A 20,989-nucleotide genomic window follows, 5' to 3' on the forward strand; every position below is an offset into this window, starting at 1 on the left:
AATCAGTTGTCAATATTCCTTTAGATAAGATTGGGGTCTGCTGCTCATTTTCCCAGTTCTATGCTGGGTTACTGTCTGGGGGTTTTTGGGCCACCCTGGCCAATAACTCAAAGGAAGGTATCTCCTGTCTGGCATTGTTTCTTGTTATTATTGAGCATCTCTCAAAATGTCCTGTAACTGTGGTGAGTCACCTGCCCTCTTGATCATGGAGGCCATGGAGACCCCACCAGATGGACCTGAAGCAGTGTCCCATCTACAAAGAGGAGGGTCAACACAGAGGAATCATTTCCTCCATGCTTCCAAGCAAAGCCAGCCATGGTTGAATAGGACCTTTGACTTACCTTCACATAGACGGAACTGGTAAAAGAATGGAGCTGGGGGCTCCTCCCAAGCCCATGTGACCCCTGAGGAACAGATCCTCAAACAACCTTAAGAGTAAAAATAAACTGGTTTATCTGGGCCAATTGTAGTGTCTTAAACACCCCAAAGGAAAATATAACCAAAGATTAATGGGGTCAATATAATTTTTTAAGAGTCCATATGTATAGCTAAAGATTACATAACAAGAAACAATGCCAGACAGGAGATACCTTCCTTTGAGTTATTGGCCAGGGTGGCCCCAAAGACTCCCAGACAGTAACCCAGCATAGAACTGGGAAAATGAACAGCAGACCCCAATCTTATCTAAAGGAATACTGACAACTGATTGCTGCTAGATGAGGAACAGCTAATCTTCCTAAGACAAGAATCTCTAGATAAGCTGACTAGATTCAGCAGATGGACAAGCACTGGGGAATGGCTGGGGGTGCCAACAACAAAGTGGACAGTAACAGGGGTGACAGAGTATATGGGCTCCAGTGGAGGGGAGGCTATGGGAGGGTGCCATTTGGGAAGTGGGTATATAGATGAATAAGAGTGTTTCAGATGTTCTGTATGAAATACACACAAAAAAATCAACACATTTTAAAAAAAGACATATTTGAGGAGAAAGCAAAAAAATTTACTTCATTTTAATTAGTAGAGGTGATAAACATTACATTGAAATCTACCTGATGGCTTTGTATTTACATAGTGAGTTCCAGGACAGCTGGGGCTACAGGGAGACCCTGTCTCAAAAAAGACCAAAGAGTTTTTGTGAATTTCATATAATAGTTCTTAAATTTAGACACCCTCATCCATCTGCTCCATTCCCTCCCCCTACCAAATTTCACCCATTCTGTCATATATAAAGTCCTACCTAGTCAAGCATTTGTACCCAGATGTCCCTCAAGGCAAGTTCATCCACTGGAGTCTAGTCAGCCTATCTAGAGTCTATTCTTCTAAGATCTACTCTCCCTCATCTAGCAGTAATCAGTTGCCAATGATTCCTCAGCTGGGGTTGGGGCCTGCTCCCATTTTGGGCTTTTGTCTGATTGAGTCAGCATGGGTCTTGTACACGCTGTTACCAGTGTTGCAAGTCCATATGAGCAAATTCCCAGTGGCCTGAAAGCCAGTTTTGTTATGTTCATGCACCAACGCTGGCTCTTACCATCTTTCCACCCCTTCTTTTGCAATGGTCCCTGAGCTGTGGGTGGGTGAGGTTTAGTATAGAAGGCCTATCCAGGGGCACACACTCTACAGTTTCTTATTCTCCAAAACTTAGCCAGTTGTGGCCTTCTGTGTACATCACACTCTGTTGTCTGAGGAAGTTTCACTGGTGAGAGTTGAGGGATGTATTAGTATTCTCTCTATGCCCTGTTCTGCTATGTTCCATGGCCTGAGGTGTAGACGTTCCACTGTAGATGTGTCACTTAGGTCTGGGCATCTCTCTCAGGCATATATTCTCTGTGTGTGACTAGCTGTGGAACTCTGTAATAGCTTTCATCTGTTGCCAAAAGAAGCTTCTTTGATGAGTGGTGTACAGTATGCTTGTCAGGGTGGTAGGCAGATCTCTCTCTCTCTTTTTTTTAAATTTTTGACAGTGTCTCCCTGTAGCCCTTGGCCTGGAACCCATTATGTAGACCAGGCTGGCCTCCATCTAACAGAGATCCACCTGCCTCTGACTCCTGAGTGCTGGGATTAAAGGCGTATACAACCATGCCCAGTTTCTTTTGTTTTTCTTGGAGCTTGCTTTGAGACCCAGAATGTGAACTATTTTAGAGAAAGTTCTAGGGGTTGGTGATAAGAATTCTGTGGATAGAATATTCTGTAGATATGTTAGGCTCATTTCATCTATGGCATAATTTAACTCTCAAGTTTGTTATTTTTAGTTTGGGAAACCTTTCTGAAGATTAGAGTTGGGTATTAAGGCCACTCACTATTATTGTACCAGGACATATCAGGACTTTTATGGTCATTAGTATTTATGAAATTGAGAGCCCCAACCTTTACTAATTCTTGTGACTTTATTGGGTGTTTTGCTGGTTGATTTCAGTTTTTTAAATTTCTCAATACAGGGGTTTGCTCACTTACTGTGTTGAGCACAATGGATTCCTTCTTGTCTTTTCTCTGTTCATCCATTTCTGTCATGAAATTTATTCTTTTTTAAATTTTATGTCCATGAGTGTTTCGTCTGCATGTATGTAAGTGTTCCCTTGTGTGCAATGCCCATAGAGACCAGAAGAGGGCATTGGCTCCTCTGGAACTGTAGTTAAGAACAGTTAACCACCATGTGGGTGCTGGTAACTGCACCTCTGCAAGAGCGGTTGATGCTTTTAACTGGTGATTGAGAGTGTCTTTCTTCTTCCTCTGTGTATATCTTTCCTTTAAGTATCTTCTGAAGTGCTAGTTTGTCCTGAAATGTCCTGATTTCATCAATTTTAAAAGGTAAGTTTGCTGGGATAGCAATCTTGGATAGCATCTATTTTCTTTCATGACTTGAAATGCATCATCAATACTATTTAGGGTTTTAAATGCCTCTTACATTTGGAGGCCATTTCTCTAGATTTAGGGTTATTATTATTATTATTATTTTTTGCTATAATATTATTAGATTTTCTATGCCTGTACTTCTATTTTGCTTTAAAAAAAAAATCTCAGATCCTTCTGTTCCATGGGTTTAGTTTCTTGACTGTATCCTAGAGTTCTGGGATGTTGTGATCATGCTAATTTCCCCCCTTATTAATATTTGAGTATAGCATTTCCTCAACCTTGACCTCCATTCCTTACATTCTTTCTTCTGCTTGGTTGAGTCTGTTGGTGATGTTTTCCACTGTTTGTTTTTTTTTTTTTTTAAATTAGATTCACTGAGTTTTTCATTTCTAACATTTCTACTTGATTTTAATTTTCTAAAATCTCCATTTCATTGCTGATTTTTTTTTTCTTCCATGTTGGTAACTTTTTCATCTACCTTGCTCATTTTCTTGACTTTTTCTCCATGTTCCTGACTTTCCTCTCTACATCCTGGATTAAGTTGAATTCATGTGCTTGTTTGTATTCTTTGATGCCACCAATGATTTTTACTAGTAGCTTTGGAAATTTTCACAGGGAGTTTTATCCATTTCAGTAACTTTGAATTCAGTGGTTGAAGAGTTACAATCTTTTATTGAAGTCATGCTGCCTTGACTTTCCATATTTCTTGTGTTGCTATGCTAACTGTGAACCTTTTGGGTTGGATCTTTTAAGTGTGATCTCACTGAGCAGCCTACTCTTGAGGGTTTAATCTCCAGTACCAATCAAAGGAGGAGAAAACAAAATGTTAGAAGAGCAACATCATCACTCAGAAAAGACATACAAATACACTTAAAATTGATTAGAGTCCACTAATCTAATGACGATAAGCTTAGAAGAATGGAAAAGCAATGTAGAACATGGTGTGGAAGCTGCATCAGACAACCTTTGATATGACATTTTCACTTGGTTCTCAATATCTTTAAAGATTTTCCTTTGATATTTCTTATTTAGCTTACGGATTATTTAGAAAACTTCCATGTTTTAATGTCTTCCTGATATCTTCTGTTACTGATTTCTTGGGGTAATATTTCCTTTGTATTCCTTGAAAGAACTGTATATTCTACCCATGACATTTATAGAACATTATTTCTGACATTTTAAATTATTTTAAATACCACTTTTCATTTGTGTGTGGAGGTCAGAGGACAACTTGCACGAGTCAGTTCTTGTTTCACCATTTGGGTCCTGGGATCCAACTTAGGTCATCAGGTTTGGCAGCAAGTGCCTCTAACCACTGCGCCATCTCACCAACTCCTCTTCCTGACAGTTATGACCTGTTGGCTTTCACTTTTGCTGTTTTCCTGTCTAAGGCATGAATGTTAAAATTCCCAATGCATTTCTCCTTGCATTGCGATCAGATTTTAATGTATTTTAAAGGTCTACTGTCTGGGACATACAAACTTAGGACTATGCTTCTTAGTGTATTGTGACCCTTTTATCATTATGTAGTATTTCTCTTTGTCTCTCAGTCCTGTTTGCTCTGCAATATAGCTTATATGATAATAGAGCCACAATGTCTTTTTAAAAATTAATGTTTGCATAGTGTATCTTCTATCTTTTTACTTTCATCCTAATTGTAATTGATTTTTTTCCTTACAGATAGCATGTAGCTGGATCATGTTTCTAATCTCTGCCATCTTCTGCTTTTTCAGACCATTTACATTTAATTATTGATATGTTCAGGTATAGGCTGCCATTTTACATTTTGGTTTCTGTTTTTCCACTCTTTTAAACTTAGTATGTTCTTTTCTTGAATTTCTATAGGCATAGTAAGTGCATCTAATTTTGCATTGGCTTTAGATCCTTTTTCTTTCTTTGGCAGTGCTAGAAATCAAATCCAGGGCCTCATGTATGCTGGCCAAGGTCTCTACTGCTGAGGTACACTCCCAACCTGGCATTCAGTCTTAAATATGTGTTAAGCATACTTAAGTATCCTTGGATATTTCCAATTCTATATTTCACCTGAATGGCTCCATCCAATGACCACAGGTAAACTTTCATCTTTCACATAGCAGGGCAGACGCCCTCCCTTTCTGCTACTTCCTTTATATGGAAGATTCAGATATTTGATCTGAACTTAAAATGACTACCTTTTAGTCACAGCATGACCTCCTGGAACATTTAATGCTTTAAACCCAAGTTAATGCTTGTACATCAATCAATTAAAGTTTCCATGGGAAACCTGCTTGGATTTTTCAGTTAAAATGCCATTTCTCTCTAGTGCCTTTCGAGACATCTTGCTTTTAGTTTTCACGAGTTTGACTTTGAGGGAATGGTATGGGTATTGAGGATTTGGCTTGGGTATGGATCTGAGTTTATCCCTGGGGTTCAGGTAGTGTCTTGAAATCTTTAGGTCTGTTGCTATGCTTGTAGAATTTTTTAAAAATACCTTATTTTTATTTTATGTCTATGAGTGTATTGCCTGTATGTACGTGCACCTGTCATGAAATGCCTGTGAAGGTCAGAAGGCAGTGTTAGATTCCCTTCTAACTGGAGTTACAGACAGTTGTGAGCTGCTGTGTGGGTGCTAGAAACTGAACCTGGGTCCTCTGCAAAAGCACCCAGTGCTCTTAACTGCTGAGCTATCTCTCCAGCCCGGTTTGTAGAATTTTTAAGCACTATTTGTTCAAATCTTTTCCTGCTCTATGTGGTTTATTTTCTTCTGGGATTCTGATAACATGAAATGTAGACTTCTTGTTATTCTCAGATGCTTAAACCTTTTTCCAGTGATGAGTCTTTTGAGTTCACTGATTGTTTTTAATGTCATCTCCAATGTGCCACCAACTGTCCGGTGAGTTTTTATTTTGGTTATTTTTCAGTCCTATAGCTTCCATTTGTTTCATTTTTATACTCTCTATTTCTTTGCTAAGTTGCTTACTGATCTGCATCTTTGAGTTCATGATTGTTCACTCTAATACATTCCCCCCTCCCACTTTTTTTGTTTGAGACAGGGTTTCCCTGTAGTCCCAGCTGGCCTGGAACTCACTATGTAGACCAGGCTGGCCTCAAACTCACAGAGCTCCACCTGCCTCTGCCTCCCAAGTGCTGGGATTAAAGGCGTGCACCACCATGCCCTGATTAATACATTTTTGATTGCCTTAAAATTCCTATATCTGAGTCAGCATGTGTTGTCATCTTGATTGCTTTTTTTTTTTTTTCCTTCATAAAAGACTATCTTGGTTCTTAAGCTGTGCATGGTGGAGCATGCCTTTAATCCCAGCACTCAGGTGGCAGAGGCAGGCAGATCTCTGTAAGTTCAAGGTCAACCTGGTCTACATAGTAAGTTCTGGGCAAGTAGGGGCTATAGGGAGATCCTGTGTTAAAAAAGACTATCTTGGTTCTTCTCTGATGAGTAACTTTTTATTGTCTCTCAGGAGATATGGGTATTATGTTGTGAGACTTTGGATCCTACTTTAATCTTGTCACTCTTTGCACTAGGTGCATGTCTGAGTGCAGATAGAAGGTTGACTCCATGCTGACCTGACACCATCTTTTTGGTACCAGGTGTGCGTGCGTGTGTGTGTAGTACAGTGGACACCAGTGTTTGGATGGAGGAGGGCACTACAGCACTATTGCAGCATCGTTCTTTCTTGTTACTACTAGACAGAATAAAAATCTAGCTCCCCACTGGTTTTGCTAACACCACCCCAGGAAAAGCAGGGTATCAACTTTTATCATCTCTTACTAGCCATCTCACTATGGATGGTGTGTGTCGCGGGGGGCGGGGGTTCAGCATCCTGTTCTACTTTGTTGACAGTGCTTCAATGGGGGGAGAGCACTGCCTTGCCTCTGTGTGAGAGGTAGAAGAGCAGATCCCTACTCTCAGCCTCACTGATACTGTGGGGAGGGGCAGGCAGCTTTCCCCATAGTGTCTGGCTGGAGTATGTGTAACTGCCAAAAATATTTTCTGGTCTGCAAGGCTGATCCTTTATCAGTTCTTTGGCTAACAGGGGCAGGCTTTTCTTGGAGTTGCGCCTGTGGGTAGTTTTGGTTATAGGTTTCTCCAGCATGCTAAGTGTGATATGTAAGAGGCAAAAAGGAAACTCAGGAACACATGGCTATGCTGTTCCTCAATCGAGTCCCTAGCCAGTCTGCAGTCTTCCTTTCACTGTGGAGTCTTTCAATGTTTCTTAAATCATGTCTGGCCATTCTTAGTCCTAAGAGGGAGGGACAGGAACGAATGTGTGTGTTCCTGCTTATACAGAACTGGAAATTTCAGGGAATATTAGAAAAGATTTTACTTTATTTATGCGTGTGCATGTACTTGCTTGAGTTTATGTACCCCACGTGTGTGCAAGGTGCCTGCAGAGGGCAGAGGGCCTCTGGAACTGGAGTTATGGGTGGTTGTGAACTGCTTGATGTGGGCGCTGGGAACCAAACATGGGTATTATGCAAGAACAGTAAACACTTTTAAGTGCTGAGCCCTCTCCAGAAATTTTTATTTTAAAAAGACACACTTATTCAGTGTCATGCTCAGACTGTTACATTTAGCAATCAACAGCATGGGTGGAAAGTCTACATTAGAACCTTTGTTAGAATGCTTTACACTTCACAGAACAGAAACAAAAATAACCTGTTACACAATTAGTCACAAATAGTCCTGGAGTGTTTTTCTCATACACATGAGTAGTGCCTAAAACACATGTTCTCTGTAGCAGCTCAGCTCTGCCACCACTGAGCTTGGCTGAGTTCATGATCTGCTGTAATCTGTAGCTTCCCTGTCACTTCTCTGGCTCTCCTCTCCTGCTAAGCTGTTTCCTGGTAGTAATTAAAACCTGCCATTGCCACTGCCACAGCTACTGCTGCTGCTGGAACCACCATAGCCATGTTGGTTTCATGGTTAGCAAAGTATTGGCCTCCATCAACATAAGGGACTAAGCTTCTGCCTCTGAGGCTTCCCTACTTCACAGAAGATCCAACATGTTAAGATTGGTTGTTGTAGCTGCTAAAATCATTATAGCTTCCACCTCCTCCAAAACTGCTTCCATAATCACCAAATCCATTATAGCCATCCCCACTGCCACCAACGCTACCATGACCACTGAACTTTCCTCCACAATCAAACTGTCATTGCCACTGAAACTCCCTCCAAGACCACCACCAAAGTTTCTGGAACTACCTCAACCTCTGTTGAAGAACAAGCCATCCCTTGCTTCATCAGGGCTTTTCTTTCATCACAGTTCTGGCCATTCACAGTACGGTATTTCTGAATGACAAGCCTATCTTGAGTCATGGTCATCCAAGGTGACAAAAGCAAAGTCCCTCTTTTTTCTACTGTCCTTGTCAGTCAAGATTTTAATTACTTCGATTTTCCCATATTCTTCAAAATAATCTCATAAGTGATGCTCCTCAGTGATGTCTTTAATTCTATGAACAAAGATCTTTTTCACAGTTAAGTGGGCACCTGGTCTTTCAGAGTCTTCTTGTGACACTGCTCTCCTTGATTTAATAACTCTTCCATCCACTTTGTGTGGTCTTGTGTTCATAGCTGCATCCACCTCCTCCACTGTGGTGTGACAAACCCAAAGCCCCTGGGGCACTTGGTGTTTGGATCTCTCATGACCACATAGATGGTGACTGTTCTCCAGTGCTCAAAATGGCTCCTCGGATTGTAATGGGTTTTTTTGAAGCTCAGCCCACCAATGAAGAGCTTCTGCAACCGTTCAGGCTCCTTAGGAGACTCTGACTTAATGTGACAGCAGAGAGATGGGAGCTTCAGCAATCCTTCCTCAGTTGAATCAACAGGCAGAAAGGAGTACACGAGCACATAATGTCCAGCACGTATTTTTAAAATTTTTTATTATTTTTATTTTATGTGTACAAGTGTATTGTCTGCATGTATGTAAGTGCACCCATGCCGTGCAATGCCCAAGGAGGTCAGAAGAGGGCACTGGAACTAGAGTTAAGGATGGTTGTTAGCTGGGAATCAAACTCGGGTCCTCTGCAAGAGCAGCCATTGCTCTTAACTGCTGAGACATCTCTCCAGCCTCCAGGACATTTTTAAAGTAAGGTGCTGATTACGTGACTGAAGAAGCTGTGAAAAAGGTTATTTTTTTCTGTTTTTGATATGTCAGTGTTCACTGTATGCTGAAGAAAGTGAAGAAACATATGTCTAGATCATGTGTGGGCTGTACTCTGAACTGGCTGTACACCAACTATCTATCTAGAGGAACTTATTAAAAATGCATAGTCCATGTCCAAGCCTTGAAAGTCCTAATGCAGGAGGTTCAGGGCAGGGCTGAAACACATGTTTTTAATCAGTTTTCCAGGTGATTCTGATGCAGGCCCAGTGTGGGATCTACTGCTTCAGACTGTGTAACACTAACTCCACAGATGACCATCTTATGCTGGACTTCCCTCCTGTGCTGAGGATTCTTGCCCTTTCTGACATCATATGTCTTTTCATCTTTCTCTAACCACCCAGTCCAGAATCTAAAACTCAGTATTTGTTGATTGGGTTAAAGAAAAGCACATAATTCAGACTTTTTGATAAAGCAGTAATGGTAGTAGAATATGAGATAATCTAAGCAAAACTAAGCATGTTACATATTGGCCAGAGAGTGGCCTCAGGCTAGTGGTGTTTGTGAATTGCTTAAACTGGTCTGCAATGATTTAGTATAAAAAATTGGAATAAACATTTAGAAACTTTTAGAGGAGTTTGCCAGAGTTCTGTTGAACAAAAAATTAGGGCTTATTTTTATGTATGTATGTCTATTTTTATGTATATGAATGTTTTACATGCATGCATATAAGTACACCACATGCATGCAATGCCAACGAAGGTTAGAAGAGGGCATCAGATTTCCTGGAGTTACAGGTGGTTGTTAGTTGCTGTGTGGGCACTGGGAACTGAACCTGGGTCCTCTGCAGGAGCAGTCAGAGAGCTCATAACTGCGGAGCCATCTCTCCAGCCCCTATAGGGCTCATTTTTAAGTTATTAATGTTGTTAAAATATACATGAAGTAAAACTTAACACTTTTTCTTTTTTGTGGTGGGGGATTTTAGAGGTTGGTGAAAGAATTCAACCTTTAGATGAGTGCAGAAAGCAAACAAGTTTATTCAGAACTCTGAAAGAGGGGAGCAGGTGTGGCAGTAAGGGAAGAACGGCCTGCTGCCTTCATCGTCTTGAAGTGAACTGTCACCTCTGTCCATCGTTCAGCTCTTTTTCTCTTGGATAACTGAAACTCTGTCCAACAGACAATAACTTCTTTTCCCTCTAGTTCCCAGCAAGCACACATATAGACCCAGACACGCTAATATACATACACTAGGGATTGAACTGAGGACCCTGTGCACGCTAGGCAAGTGCTCTATTACTGACTCACACCCCAGCTCCTATGTCTTCAAAATTTTTTACTTTCAGTTGGGTATGGTGGCACAAGCCTTTAATCTCAGCACTTGGGAGGCAGAGGCAGGTAGATTCTCTGTGAGTTCAAGGCCAGCCTGGTCTACAGAGCGAGTTCCAGGACAGCTGGGGCTACAGAGAGACCCTTTCTCAAAAAGAACAAAAAAAAAAAAAAAAAAAAAAAAAAAAAACCTCACTTTTCTATTAATTCACTTTTATTTTATTTTTTAGTCCGTAATGGGTTAGTATTTGATACAAACACACAAACTGCTAGATTCTCTGTGAGGTCAAGGCCAGCCTGGTCTACAGAGCGAGTTCCAGGACAGCTGGGGCTACAGAGAGACCCTTTCTCAAAAAGAACAAAAAAAAAAAAAAAAAAAAAAAAAAAAAACCTCACTTTTCTATTAATTCACTTTTATTTTATTTTTTAGTCCGTAATGGGTTAGTATTTGATACAAACACACAAACTGCTCCTTCACTACAGACAACCAGACAACATCAGAGCTGTGTTAGATTACTGTGTTAGTTGTTTTTATTGTCAATCTGACACAAATCTAGATTCACCTGGGAAGAGGGAACCTCAATGGAGGAACTACCCAGATCAGACTGGCCTGTAGCCATGTCTGTGAGAGGCTGTCTTCATATGGAAAGACCAGCACACTGTGCGGTGGCACCATGTCTAGGCAGGTGAGCCTGAGCTATATAAGAAAGCTAGCTGAGCAAGCCAGACAGCAAGTCAGTAAGCAGCATTCCATGTTTCTGCTTCAGTTCCTGCCATGACTTGCCTCAATGATGTATTGTGACCTGGAACTGTGAGTCAAATGAAAACTTTCTCTCCAGGATGCTTTTGGTCATGGCATTTGTTACAGCAACAGATTTAAACTAGGACTACTAGTCAAACACTTACCACCTGTCCTGTGGGCAGTGCATAGGTGTTGCCTCGGATCACCCTTCTGTCATACATTATGTTTCCATAATGGGAGGGTTCTTCAGCTCTGTAAAACAGCAAATTCTAAGTGAATAAAATAGTGCTGGCAGAGAGTGAAATCATTTTAACAAAATTTAATTTAAAATTTCACAAAAGAAATTTTAGTGTGGTCCATAAATTATGGTGACAGATAGCTATTAATATATAATGGTTATTACAAGCCTGGTTATTCACACATTTTATTTTATTTATTGTTCACAGTAAGCTCCATGGTGAGAACTATTAATCCTATTTAACAGAAGAGAAACAGAAAGGACCTTGTCCAAACCCTCCTTGTTAAAAGGAGGCACAACTGGACTTAGGATGTAAACATTTAAGACTGTTTAATGAACATGAAAAGGAGCCTATCCCAAAGGACTGAAAAAAATTCAAGGACTGAAAATGCATATTTAATAAAAGAATCAGGCTTTTAAAAATAAGTAAAATTTCTCACTGTTCTTTAAACCCAAATGTTATTGTTAAAAATGTTAAATACAATTTTAGTTTGAGGACTCAGAATGATAGTGAAAATTAAAAATGCAAAGTGATACTTTCAAAGTTCTTCAGTGTCATTCTGTCTATAGTTGCAAAGTCCATTCTTGACCTACAGCAATGACACGCACTATCAGAAATGGCTGGGTTAGGACCAGGCTGCTGACACAGCCCGGAGCCTCTCCTGAACATCCAGCATGCTTTGTGGCCCACCTTTCTTGGTTTTTGACTAGTTCAGCTCAGTTGGCCACTCCCACATGAGACACTCTTCTAGCCCTGTGCATTACAGGCTTCTTCTGACTGTCCCTGCTTCTTCTCTGTACTGGAGGATTTCCTCAGAGTTCAATTTCCTCTTGTTCCTAGATGATCTCATCTATTTGAAAAGCTTCGATTATAATCCATATCCCTATTTTATTACCTTTTAGATCAGAACACTCAACTCTAGGCATATCCATAGTTGCCTAAAGACATTGCACTAGGATGTTTGGAAGGTAGTTCAAAACTGAGCTACTCCTGTTCCAACTTGTTACTTTTAGCGTTTTCTATTTCAGTAAATGGTGCCACTAACCATAGGTGACTTAACCCAGAATACCAGGAGTCATCAATGCCCCTTTCCTCTTCCCAGACCTACACCTAGCAAGAATATTGACTCCACTATCCCACTCTGAATTCTTCCTTATATCTGTTCAGTGTTCATCACCATCACATATCTTTTTGCTGGACTGGCAAAAAAGTCTTTCTCTCTATTATTTATTTTTGGTCTTTTTTGAGACAGGGTCTCTTTGTAGCCCAAGATGGCCTGGAACTTGCTATGCAGTCCAGGCTGGCCTTGAACTCACAGAGATCCACCTACTTCTGTCTCCTGAGTGCTGGGATTAAAGGCATGTGCCACCACGCCCAGTTCAAAAAAGTCTCTTAACTGACCAACATTTCTCCCTCAATTTATTCTATATACATTGAAGCCAGTGATATTTTAGAATAGAAATATCCAAGCAATAAAATAAAAGAAGGCCCCCATAGGTCACTGTGTGAAGCTGTGAAGGTGAAGCCTGGTTGGCAATGGAGACCCCAAGAAGACGTTTATGGTGCCAAAGCTGTGAGGGATCTGCCAAGAAGACCTGCACACAGGGAGTGGTACCAGCCAAAGAGAGAGATGTGTGTTGCACACACCAAAGCTGGAGAGGCTGAGCCACCTAAGCCCTTTGAAAGTAAAGTCCCAGAAGTTGGACATGGAGCTACTGGATTTATTGCCCTGCTAGTTTTAGGCCTTGTTTTGTTCAGGTATTTCCTCACTATGCCTCCATTCCTCCCTTTTAGCTCCCTTTTGGAATGGGAATGTGTAGTTGGTTCCACTGTGTGTTGGGAGTACGTAATTTGTCTTTTGATTTTATAGGGGTTAAGGAATTTATAGGAAATTAAGCAATATCCCCGAGTCTCAGAAAAGACTTTGGCTGTGGACTTTTGAATACTATTGAGACTATGGGGACATTTAAGGTTGTACTAAGTGCATTTTGCATTTTATATGGTCATAAGCCTCTACTGGGGTCAGGGAGTGGACTGTGTTGGTTTGAATGAGAATGCCCCCCATAAGCTCCAAGTATTTGGACATTTTGTCCCCAGTTGGTGGCGCTGTTTTGGGAGGTCTTAGAAGGTGTGGCTATACTGGAGGAAGTGTGTCATTGGGGATGGGCTTTGAGAGTTCTTAAGCCTTGCTGGATCTTGAGACCCTCTCTTGCCTCCTGTGCCTGCTTGAAGATGTGAGAGCTTAGCTTCTGCTCCTCCTCCAGTCACCTCTGCCACCACGTCTCCCTGCCATGATGGACTGTAATTCCCCTGGAACTGTAAGGTAAATAAACTCTCTCTTCTATAAGTTGCTTTGGTCAGTGTTTCTATCACAGCAACAGAAAACTGACTAATGCACACACCCAGCTCAAAAAAGTCTCTTAACTGACCAACATTTCTCCCTCGATTTATTCTATATACATTGAAGCCACTGATATTTAGAATGGAAATAACCAAGCAATACTGACTTGGATAATGCCTCCTTGTGTTAATTAAGAAAGAAGGGAAAATACTGGTCTAACACGATCAAGACAACAAAATCCATAATACTATTGCTGGTAAGAATGTAAAGTGTATGTTTAAATATTCTTGGAGGAAAGGAATAGTGTTCTATTTGTTCACATAAAAAATACATATGGTTTAACCATGACATTCCTAAGCCTCTGCCTCATAGAAATAAAAAGTCCAGCATACAGAGTTATCCAACAAAGCCTCATCCTTTGTAGTAAAAGTGGAAGTAAACTGAGTATCTATTACCAGTGCAAATTTTTAACAAGTTATGGTTAAATGTATACTACACGGTATCACAACATTATGAAAATAATTGAAGAATTCCAATTGTTTGGAGGGATTCTCCAAGTAATTGCTAAGACGGGAGAAGATGTGCTATGAAGAAAACTGATGGTTCACCTTGAGTGTCAACTTGATTGGACTGGACTGGATTGAGAGATGCCTAGATTAGTAAAGCAAACTGTGGGGTGTTCCAGAGATGATTAGATCAGCAGAGTTCTAACTTAGTCAACAGTTTAAACCACTGTTAGATTCAGAATTTGAATAGATGGTTGTAAGATGGTGGAATTATGGAAAGAGGGGTCTAGTCAGATGAAGTGAGGCAGTGGGGGCATACTGAGGGTGTACTGGCTCTGGCTCTTTCCTGTTATTCCCCACCCCACACTTTCTGGCTGCCATGAAGTGAGCAGCTCTGTTCTACCACACCCTTTCTACCATCTTTCTGCCTCATCAAAGACCCAGAAACATGGAGCCAAGTGACCATGCACTGAGAGCTCTGAAATGGTGAGCCTTTCTCCTCCTAGGTCCATCCCTGTCTTCTGGCTACACTGGTCTTACAGGGCTACAGTGTCTTCAAATAAACCTGATTTATTTTTCATGGGAGTTTTGAACACGAGATTTCTTCTTTCTAGAACACTTCCCTCCCCTACTCCAAATTCACTTGGCCATTTTCTCAGGTCTTAACACTACACTCCTTACTAACCCCAAACAGAGCTAGTGACCCTCCTGTGCTTGCACTGCTTGTGTTGCTGCTCTCTTGGTGTAGCAGTGACATTAACACTTGTTTAGTACCTTTCTCAACATTTGGTAAGATTCACAAGAGTGATGGCACATCTGTCTTTGCCAGTGTCTCTGGATTCTAGCATGCTTACATACGCAGTAAACACTTCTCACAGGCTGACTTATAAAGAAGCTAGCTGCTTTGATGCATAGCTAACTAGCCCACGAGTGGGGCAGATTATCAAGTTGATCCATGTATAGACTGTGGCTATATTAGTTGTATGACCTTGGGAAAATGGAAGCAATGTCACCTATTTCTTCGAGTTGCTGTGAGGGTTACAATACCTGGCACTGCAGCAGTGTTTAGTAAATAGGAACAATTACTATTAGGAACCTCTTTAAATCTCACTGGATTAAAGCCCATCTGCATATTAAGTCTGACAAAATGGAGCTTCACTTTTTTGCCTATGTATTTGAACAAACACAAACTATTATCTCTGGCAATAAATGTAAAATGTGAACTAAAACTAGGATCAAACACACATCTAGAAAACTTAGAGCAAAAAGAAAAAGCCCAGTTCAGAGAAGGAAAGAAAAGGGGTTGCTTGAGGCATGGAAGGCAATCAGAGGCTGGGCCTTAGCTAGGCCCTGGGGAGCTCGCAGCCATCTGTCCTCTAGCAAAAGGACTTCCTCCCTTTCCCCCTTGTGGCCTCCTGAGAATGAAGAGTCATTGGAGGAGGCAGAGACCTTAAAGGACATTTTTTTTTTTTTTTTTGGTCTTTTTGAGATAGGCTCTCCCTTGTAGCCCCAGCTGGCCTTGAACACACAGAGATCCGCCTGCTTCTGCCTCCCGAGTGCTGGGATGAAAGGTGTGCACCACCATGCCCAGCCAGGACTCATTTAAAAAAAATATATTTTATTTATTATTTTTATTTTATGTGTATGAGTGTATTGCCTGCATGTATGTGAGTGCACCTGTGTTGTACAATGCCACAGAGGTCAGAAGTGGGTGTCAGAGTCCCCTGGAACTGGAGTTAAGGACGGTTCGTAGCCATCATGTGGGTGCTGGGAATTGAACCCTGGTCCTCTGCAAGAGCAGTCAGTGCTCTTAACCGCCAAGCCATCTCGCCGGCCCCAAAGGACTAATTTTTATTTGAATCCTCATAAGCTTACATTTGCTTTCAGAGAAAATTACATAAGCACTTGGTGCTTCAAAAGGTATTTGAAATTTCCTTGGCCCTTTTCTCTAACTACTCAACAAATGTTTAAGAATTCTTTCAAGAAGCTGAGCATGGTGGCGCACACCTGTAGTCCCAGCAGAGGCAAGGCGGATCTCTGTGAATTCAAGGCTGGCCTGGTCTACATAATGAGTTCCAGGACAGCTGGGGCTACAGGGAAACCCAGGTTCAAAAAGACCAAAAAAAAAAGAATTCTTTCAAGGAGTACAAGTTAATGCTTATAAGACTAACAACATTCCCTAGCTTAATCACAACCGCTGGATGAGATCAAATCTTTTCCTGTATTGACATGGAAACAGATGAAGAAGAGGGGTATTAGGTAAGACAACTGAGAGAAGGGCAATCTGGGTAAAGCAAACACAAGAGTACAATTCCAGCTCCTGTTGGAGGCACCGGGGAGAATGTTTCTTTGCTTTTCCCAGCCTCCAGATGGTTCCCCAATTTCAAGACTTGTGACCCCTTCTTTTCCAGCAGCATTTGTCTCCATGATGGCTAATACTGCCAACTTGACAGGATCTAGAGTCATCTAGGAGACAGACTTCTGGGTATGTCTGTGAGGGAGTTTCTAAGAGTGGACTGAGGTGAGAATGTCCACCTCTAATTGTGGGTGGTACCATTCCATGGTCTGGGGTCCTACACTGAATAAAAAGGAGAAGTCAAGCTGAGTCAGCATTCATCTCTCTGCTTCATGACAGGAGATACAGTGCAAACAGCCACCTCACTTCTGTGCAATGAGGAACTGTATACCTTTAAACTATAAACTAAAACAAATCCTTCCTCCCTTAAATTGCTTTGTGAGATATTTGATCATAGCAATGAGAGAAAACTAATACAGCCTCACTCTAGCCTCTGCTCCTGTTTTCATATCTCCTCTGACTCAGCCTCCCTTTCTTCATAAGGGTTCATTGAGATTATACTGGTCTCACCTAGACAGTCCAGGATAACCCCCCTATTTTAGCATCCTAAATTTAATTACATTGAAAAGTCCATTTGACCACACAAGGGGATGGATTCACAGGCTATGGGCATTAGAGTGAGAACACATGTAGGGAGCCATTATTCCGTATAAAAAAAAGTTACACATAATTTCATCATTTCTTTGTATAAAAAGTACTTATTAGAAGGGTTATAGGTCCATTAACAAAGGATTTGTAAAATAAGGATATTATCACAGTTTTGTTTGGGCACATGCCTAAAGCTGGATGGAAATGGTGTTTATGATCACTCAACTGTCAGCAAGTATAAGTACAAGCTGAGTACTCATACCCAAAATACTTGGGGCTAAAAGTATTTCAGATTCATTTTACATTTTGCACATACACGAGTCAAGTCTAAACACAAGTTTCATGTGCACCTTACACACATAGCCTGGAGGTAATTATATACAGTATTTTTACTGCACCTGTGTTCTATGACTGGTCACATGAAGTCATTATGTGGAATTTTCCATTCTGGCATCATGGCATTCAAAAAGTTTCAGGTTTCCAGATTAGGGGTGGTCACGCTTCTTACAGTCTGTTGTTTGTGAGAAGACTTATATTCAAATGTTCTCTTTCAAAGATTTGTGATTCTACTTGAAGGTCTACTCAGCACTATCAGTGTGTGATAGTCTGAGTCTCTTGCCATAGTCTTATATATGACACTACCTTCTACCCTTCTACCAAAGGACCCATTATGGATATGACTTTTGTTATGCCTTGTTCATTCCTGCTGGAATATTCTTTTAAGCCCTGACTACATAAATTAGGATTCTGTTGTATTTTTGTTGCACTGCAGTAGTGTCTGTTGAGGGTGAAGCCAAATGTAAACGTTAGATGCTCACTACCTCAGGACACAGGCATAACTGAATAAGCACTGGCTGTATGCCAAAAGACCTAGACTTTCACATTGTACTTTAGTAGATAGCAATGTGTGGCTGTTAAGTAGTTCAAATGTGGTGGTACAAATGAGGTGTTCTGAGCATAACATACATACCAGATTTAGGTGACTTAATATGGCAAACAGTTACAGTTTCTTACTAGTATATGTTTAGGGTATAAGAGGGGAAGCAGTTATTAAAATTAATTTTATATTTTTACCCTTTAGTTACTAGAAAAAAGAAAACTGAATATGCAATTTGTATTTGTAGCTTATATTTCTATAATATACAGTGTCTCATGTAGATGTTATGCTGAAATTTCAAATGTATAGACATCATCTCTTACTTCCTTCTGTCATCACTCTTCCCTTCCTATGTCTGCAATGTTATCCTGTTGCATACAGGAAAAGAAATATGAACAACTCCCTAGTGACTCACCACGCACACCTCTCGCTGCAGGTAACTGTTTATGTGTGTTCATGGAAGCTTCCCAGGCAAAGAATTAGTAAATGCTAGGTAATATGAGCTCGTACTTCTTATATGACAAGGTTAGGCCAACTGAAAAACTTGAGATTTGAAACTGAAAAAAAATGCATCGAGCCATCATGCATTAGAAAGTTTAAAATAAATAGGTACAAGGCTTGCTTAAAAAAAAAAAAAGGATTTCTGATTCTATGAAAAGGTTGAAGCTCTAGGGCCATATCAGGCTTGTGTTTCAAGGTCTCTCCGTGGAAAACCAGACACTCCCATCTCTACTTGTGGCATTGACTTTTCATACTTACATATAAAATTTTACAGCTATCTATTAAATTTCATCTAATGGCTTCAGTCCAGGTGTATATGTAATCAAGATAATTAGGAACCTTGACTTGCTTTAAACATATTAAGTTATCCATGTATCATGTGAAAAAGTAACTTATTAAGGTCAATATAAATTACAGAACAAATCAGGGCTAAGGGCCTTGTAGAATAGAGGCTGACTGACATAAAAATATGTACTCAGGGTGTATTTATATAATTAGTGTACTGGTTGTCAACTTGACACAAACTAGAGTTACCTGGGAAGAGGGACTCTCTTAGTTGAAGAATTGTGTCCTTCAGACTGGCTTGTGGGCATATCTGTGGGGGATTTTCTTGATTGCTAATTGATGTGGGAGGGGGGAGCCCACTATAGGCAGTGCCATCCCTGGTCAGGTGGGCCTGGGCTACAGAGAAAAATAGCTGAGCAAGTCAGGGGGAAGCACACCAATACGCAGTGGTCCTCCAGGGTCTCTGCTTTAGTTCATGCCCTGATTTCCCTCAGTGATGAACTGTTAACCTGTAAGTGTAAAAGGAAATAAACCCTTTCTTCCCCAAATTAGTTTTGATCAGTGTCTTATCACAGCAGTAGAAAATAACTAGAATAGTGACTCACCAGCAAGTTTAACTAGTAATATTCTTCTTGATAACTTTAAAAAATTTTGTTACTCATAAGGATATATGTTACCATTCATATTCATAAAGGTATTAATGATTATGATTTGTAAACAACTCCTTTCTTGAGACTGAAATTTTACTATGGTTTCTGCACTACTTTGATGCACTAATCAATTAGCCAACACATTATTTCAACATAGAAATCAACTAATTATTTAATAAATTCAGAAATCTTACTGCCTCTGCCTCCACGTGTGCTAAGAAAAAATGCCCAGGCCACGCCTGGCCAAGAGTTACAACAGTGTCATCACCACTTTAACAATTTGAATGGAGCGTTAAATGTATGATAGGCAAGGAAGCGGAGATTGCTGCTTCCATGAATTAGCAGAGAACTCTTATGCTAAAACTTGAAGCTTATGGAAAGAACTCCAAGTGAATCATAGCAACCGTGGCCTTGATAAATACACATGCCTGAATATTTGGAAACAGTCATCAGTGTAAAAATACATTTTGTGGTCCTGTATGGACGGCTAACCCAATTCTACCCGAAGACTGTTGTGAAAAAGGGCTTTATGTGGCGCTCTCTCGTGGTGCGTGCTACCTGTGCGTGACTTTTCTGTACTTAGTCATCAATCTGCATGATGGAGTCATGAAATGAACTCGGGAGCACTGCAGTTTAAGAACACATATGTGAATACCCCCAGGGAGGTGTCTGGTGGTGACCAGCAATAAACATTCGTGTACATATTATCCATCAGGCCAGCCCCTCAGTTACCACCAAAGCGCCTTTCAGCGTCCGACTCCTCAGCACCGGGTAGGTAGGTATTACTGGTTTGTTTGATGGACAGGGAAAGCAGATGGGGTGCAAGGCGACCAGGCAGGAGCTACTTTGCTCACTCACGGCTGCAACAGGCTGTCCCGGTAGCGGCGGCGCTGGCATGGCAGGGCTCGGGGCCGGCTGGTGTAGGTGTAGGTGCCCGAGGCCCTGGCGGCCCGGGGATTGGAGTCCGTCATCACCGCCGCCATGTCGGGGGTTGAACCGCCGCGACTGCGGTGGAGGTAGGCTCTGAAGCAGGTAGGGGCTAAGGAGGCGTGGGAGCCCGAGAGGTGTAGGTAGTGCCAAGGGCAGGGATGCTGCGACCAGGGAAGCGGCTCGCGGGCAAGCGGGCGGGACGCGAGGCCCCCGGCGCAGCAGGACGGGGATGCACTCCGCTGCCTCCGAGAAGGGAAGACCCAGTCTGCCGCGCCCACTGAGGTTGCCCAGCAACGCGGAGTTCCGCCCAGAGGCGGGAGCTCCAGGAACTTCCGGCCCAAGGGTCGTTCGGAAGGGCGGGTAGCGAGGGGTACTTCCGGCTCGTGACTCCGCCCGCCCGCGCTCGGTGCTCTGCTGCGCCTGCGCAGTGGGCGTTCCTGGGCCGCCATGGTGGTGTTGGCTGCGGCCTTTGGGGCCTAGGCGGTGCCGCCCAGCTCGTCGGGGGCGCGGCTTGGGCAGGCTGCAGTCAGCGGCATCCTGGCAGGCCCCCGTGCTCCTGCTCCTTCAGGGGCATCTTCGGCTGTTTGTTCTCCCGCAATGCCGCACTCTCCCCTCCTCTGGCATTGATCAGCCTTCGGCAGCCGGGCTCCGGGCTCTGTTAGTTGCCTGGCCGGGCCCTGGTGTCTGGTCCCTCGGC

General features: G+C 41.9%; 1 protein-coding gene across 1 annotated transcript in view; it reads right to left on the bottom strand.

Annotated features, from left to right (window-relative positions):
* The window catches only part of Rsph3 (radial spoke head 3), a 44,242-nt gene extending 23,501 nt beyond the window's left edge, over positions 1-20,741 (bottom strand). The window contains exons 1-2 of the mRNA XM_008839637.3: positions 20,221-20,741; positions 11,184-11,271 (exon numbers count right to left, since the gene is read on the bottom strand). Coding sequence (XP_008837859.2) covers positions 11,184-11,271; positions 20,221-20,741 — 609 coding nt within the window. The remainder of the gene's footprint in view (positions 1-11,183; positions 11,272-20,220) is intronic.
* Between the last annotated feature and the right edge of the window lie 248 nt (positions 20,742-20,989).

This window comes from Nannospalax galili, unplaced genomic scaffold (genome assembly GCF_000622305.1).
Source record: "Nannospalax galili isolate Female #2095 unplaced genomic scaffold, S.galili_v1.0 scaffold211, whole genome shotgun sequence".
Classification (NCBI taxonomy): Eukaryota; Metazoa; Chordata; class Mammalia; order Rodentia; family Spalacidae; genus Nannospalax; species Nannospalax galili.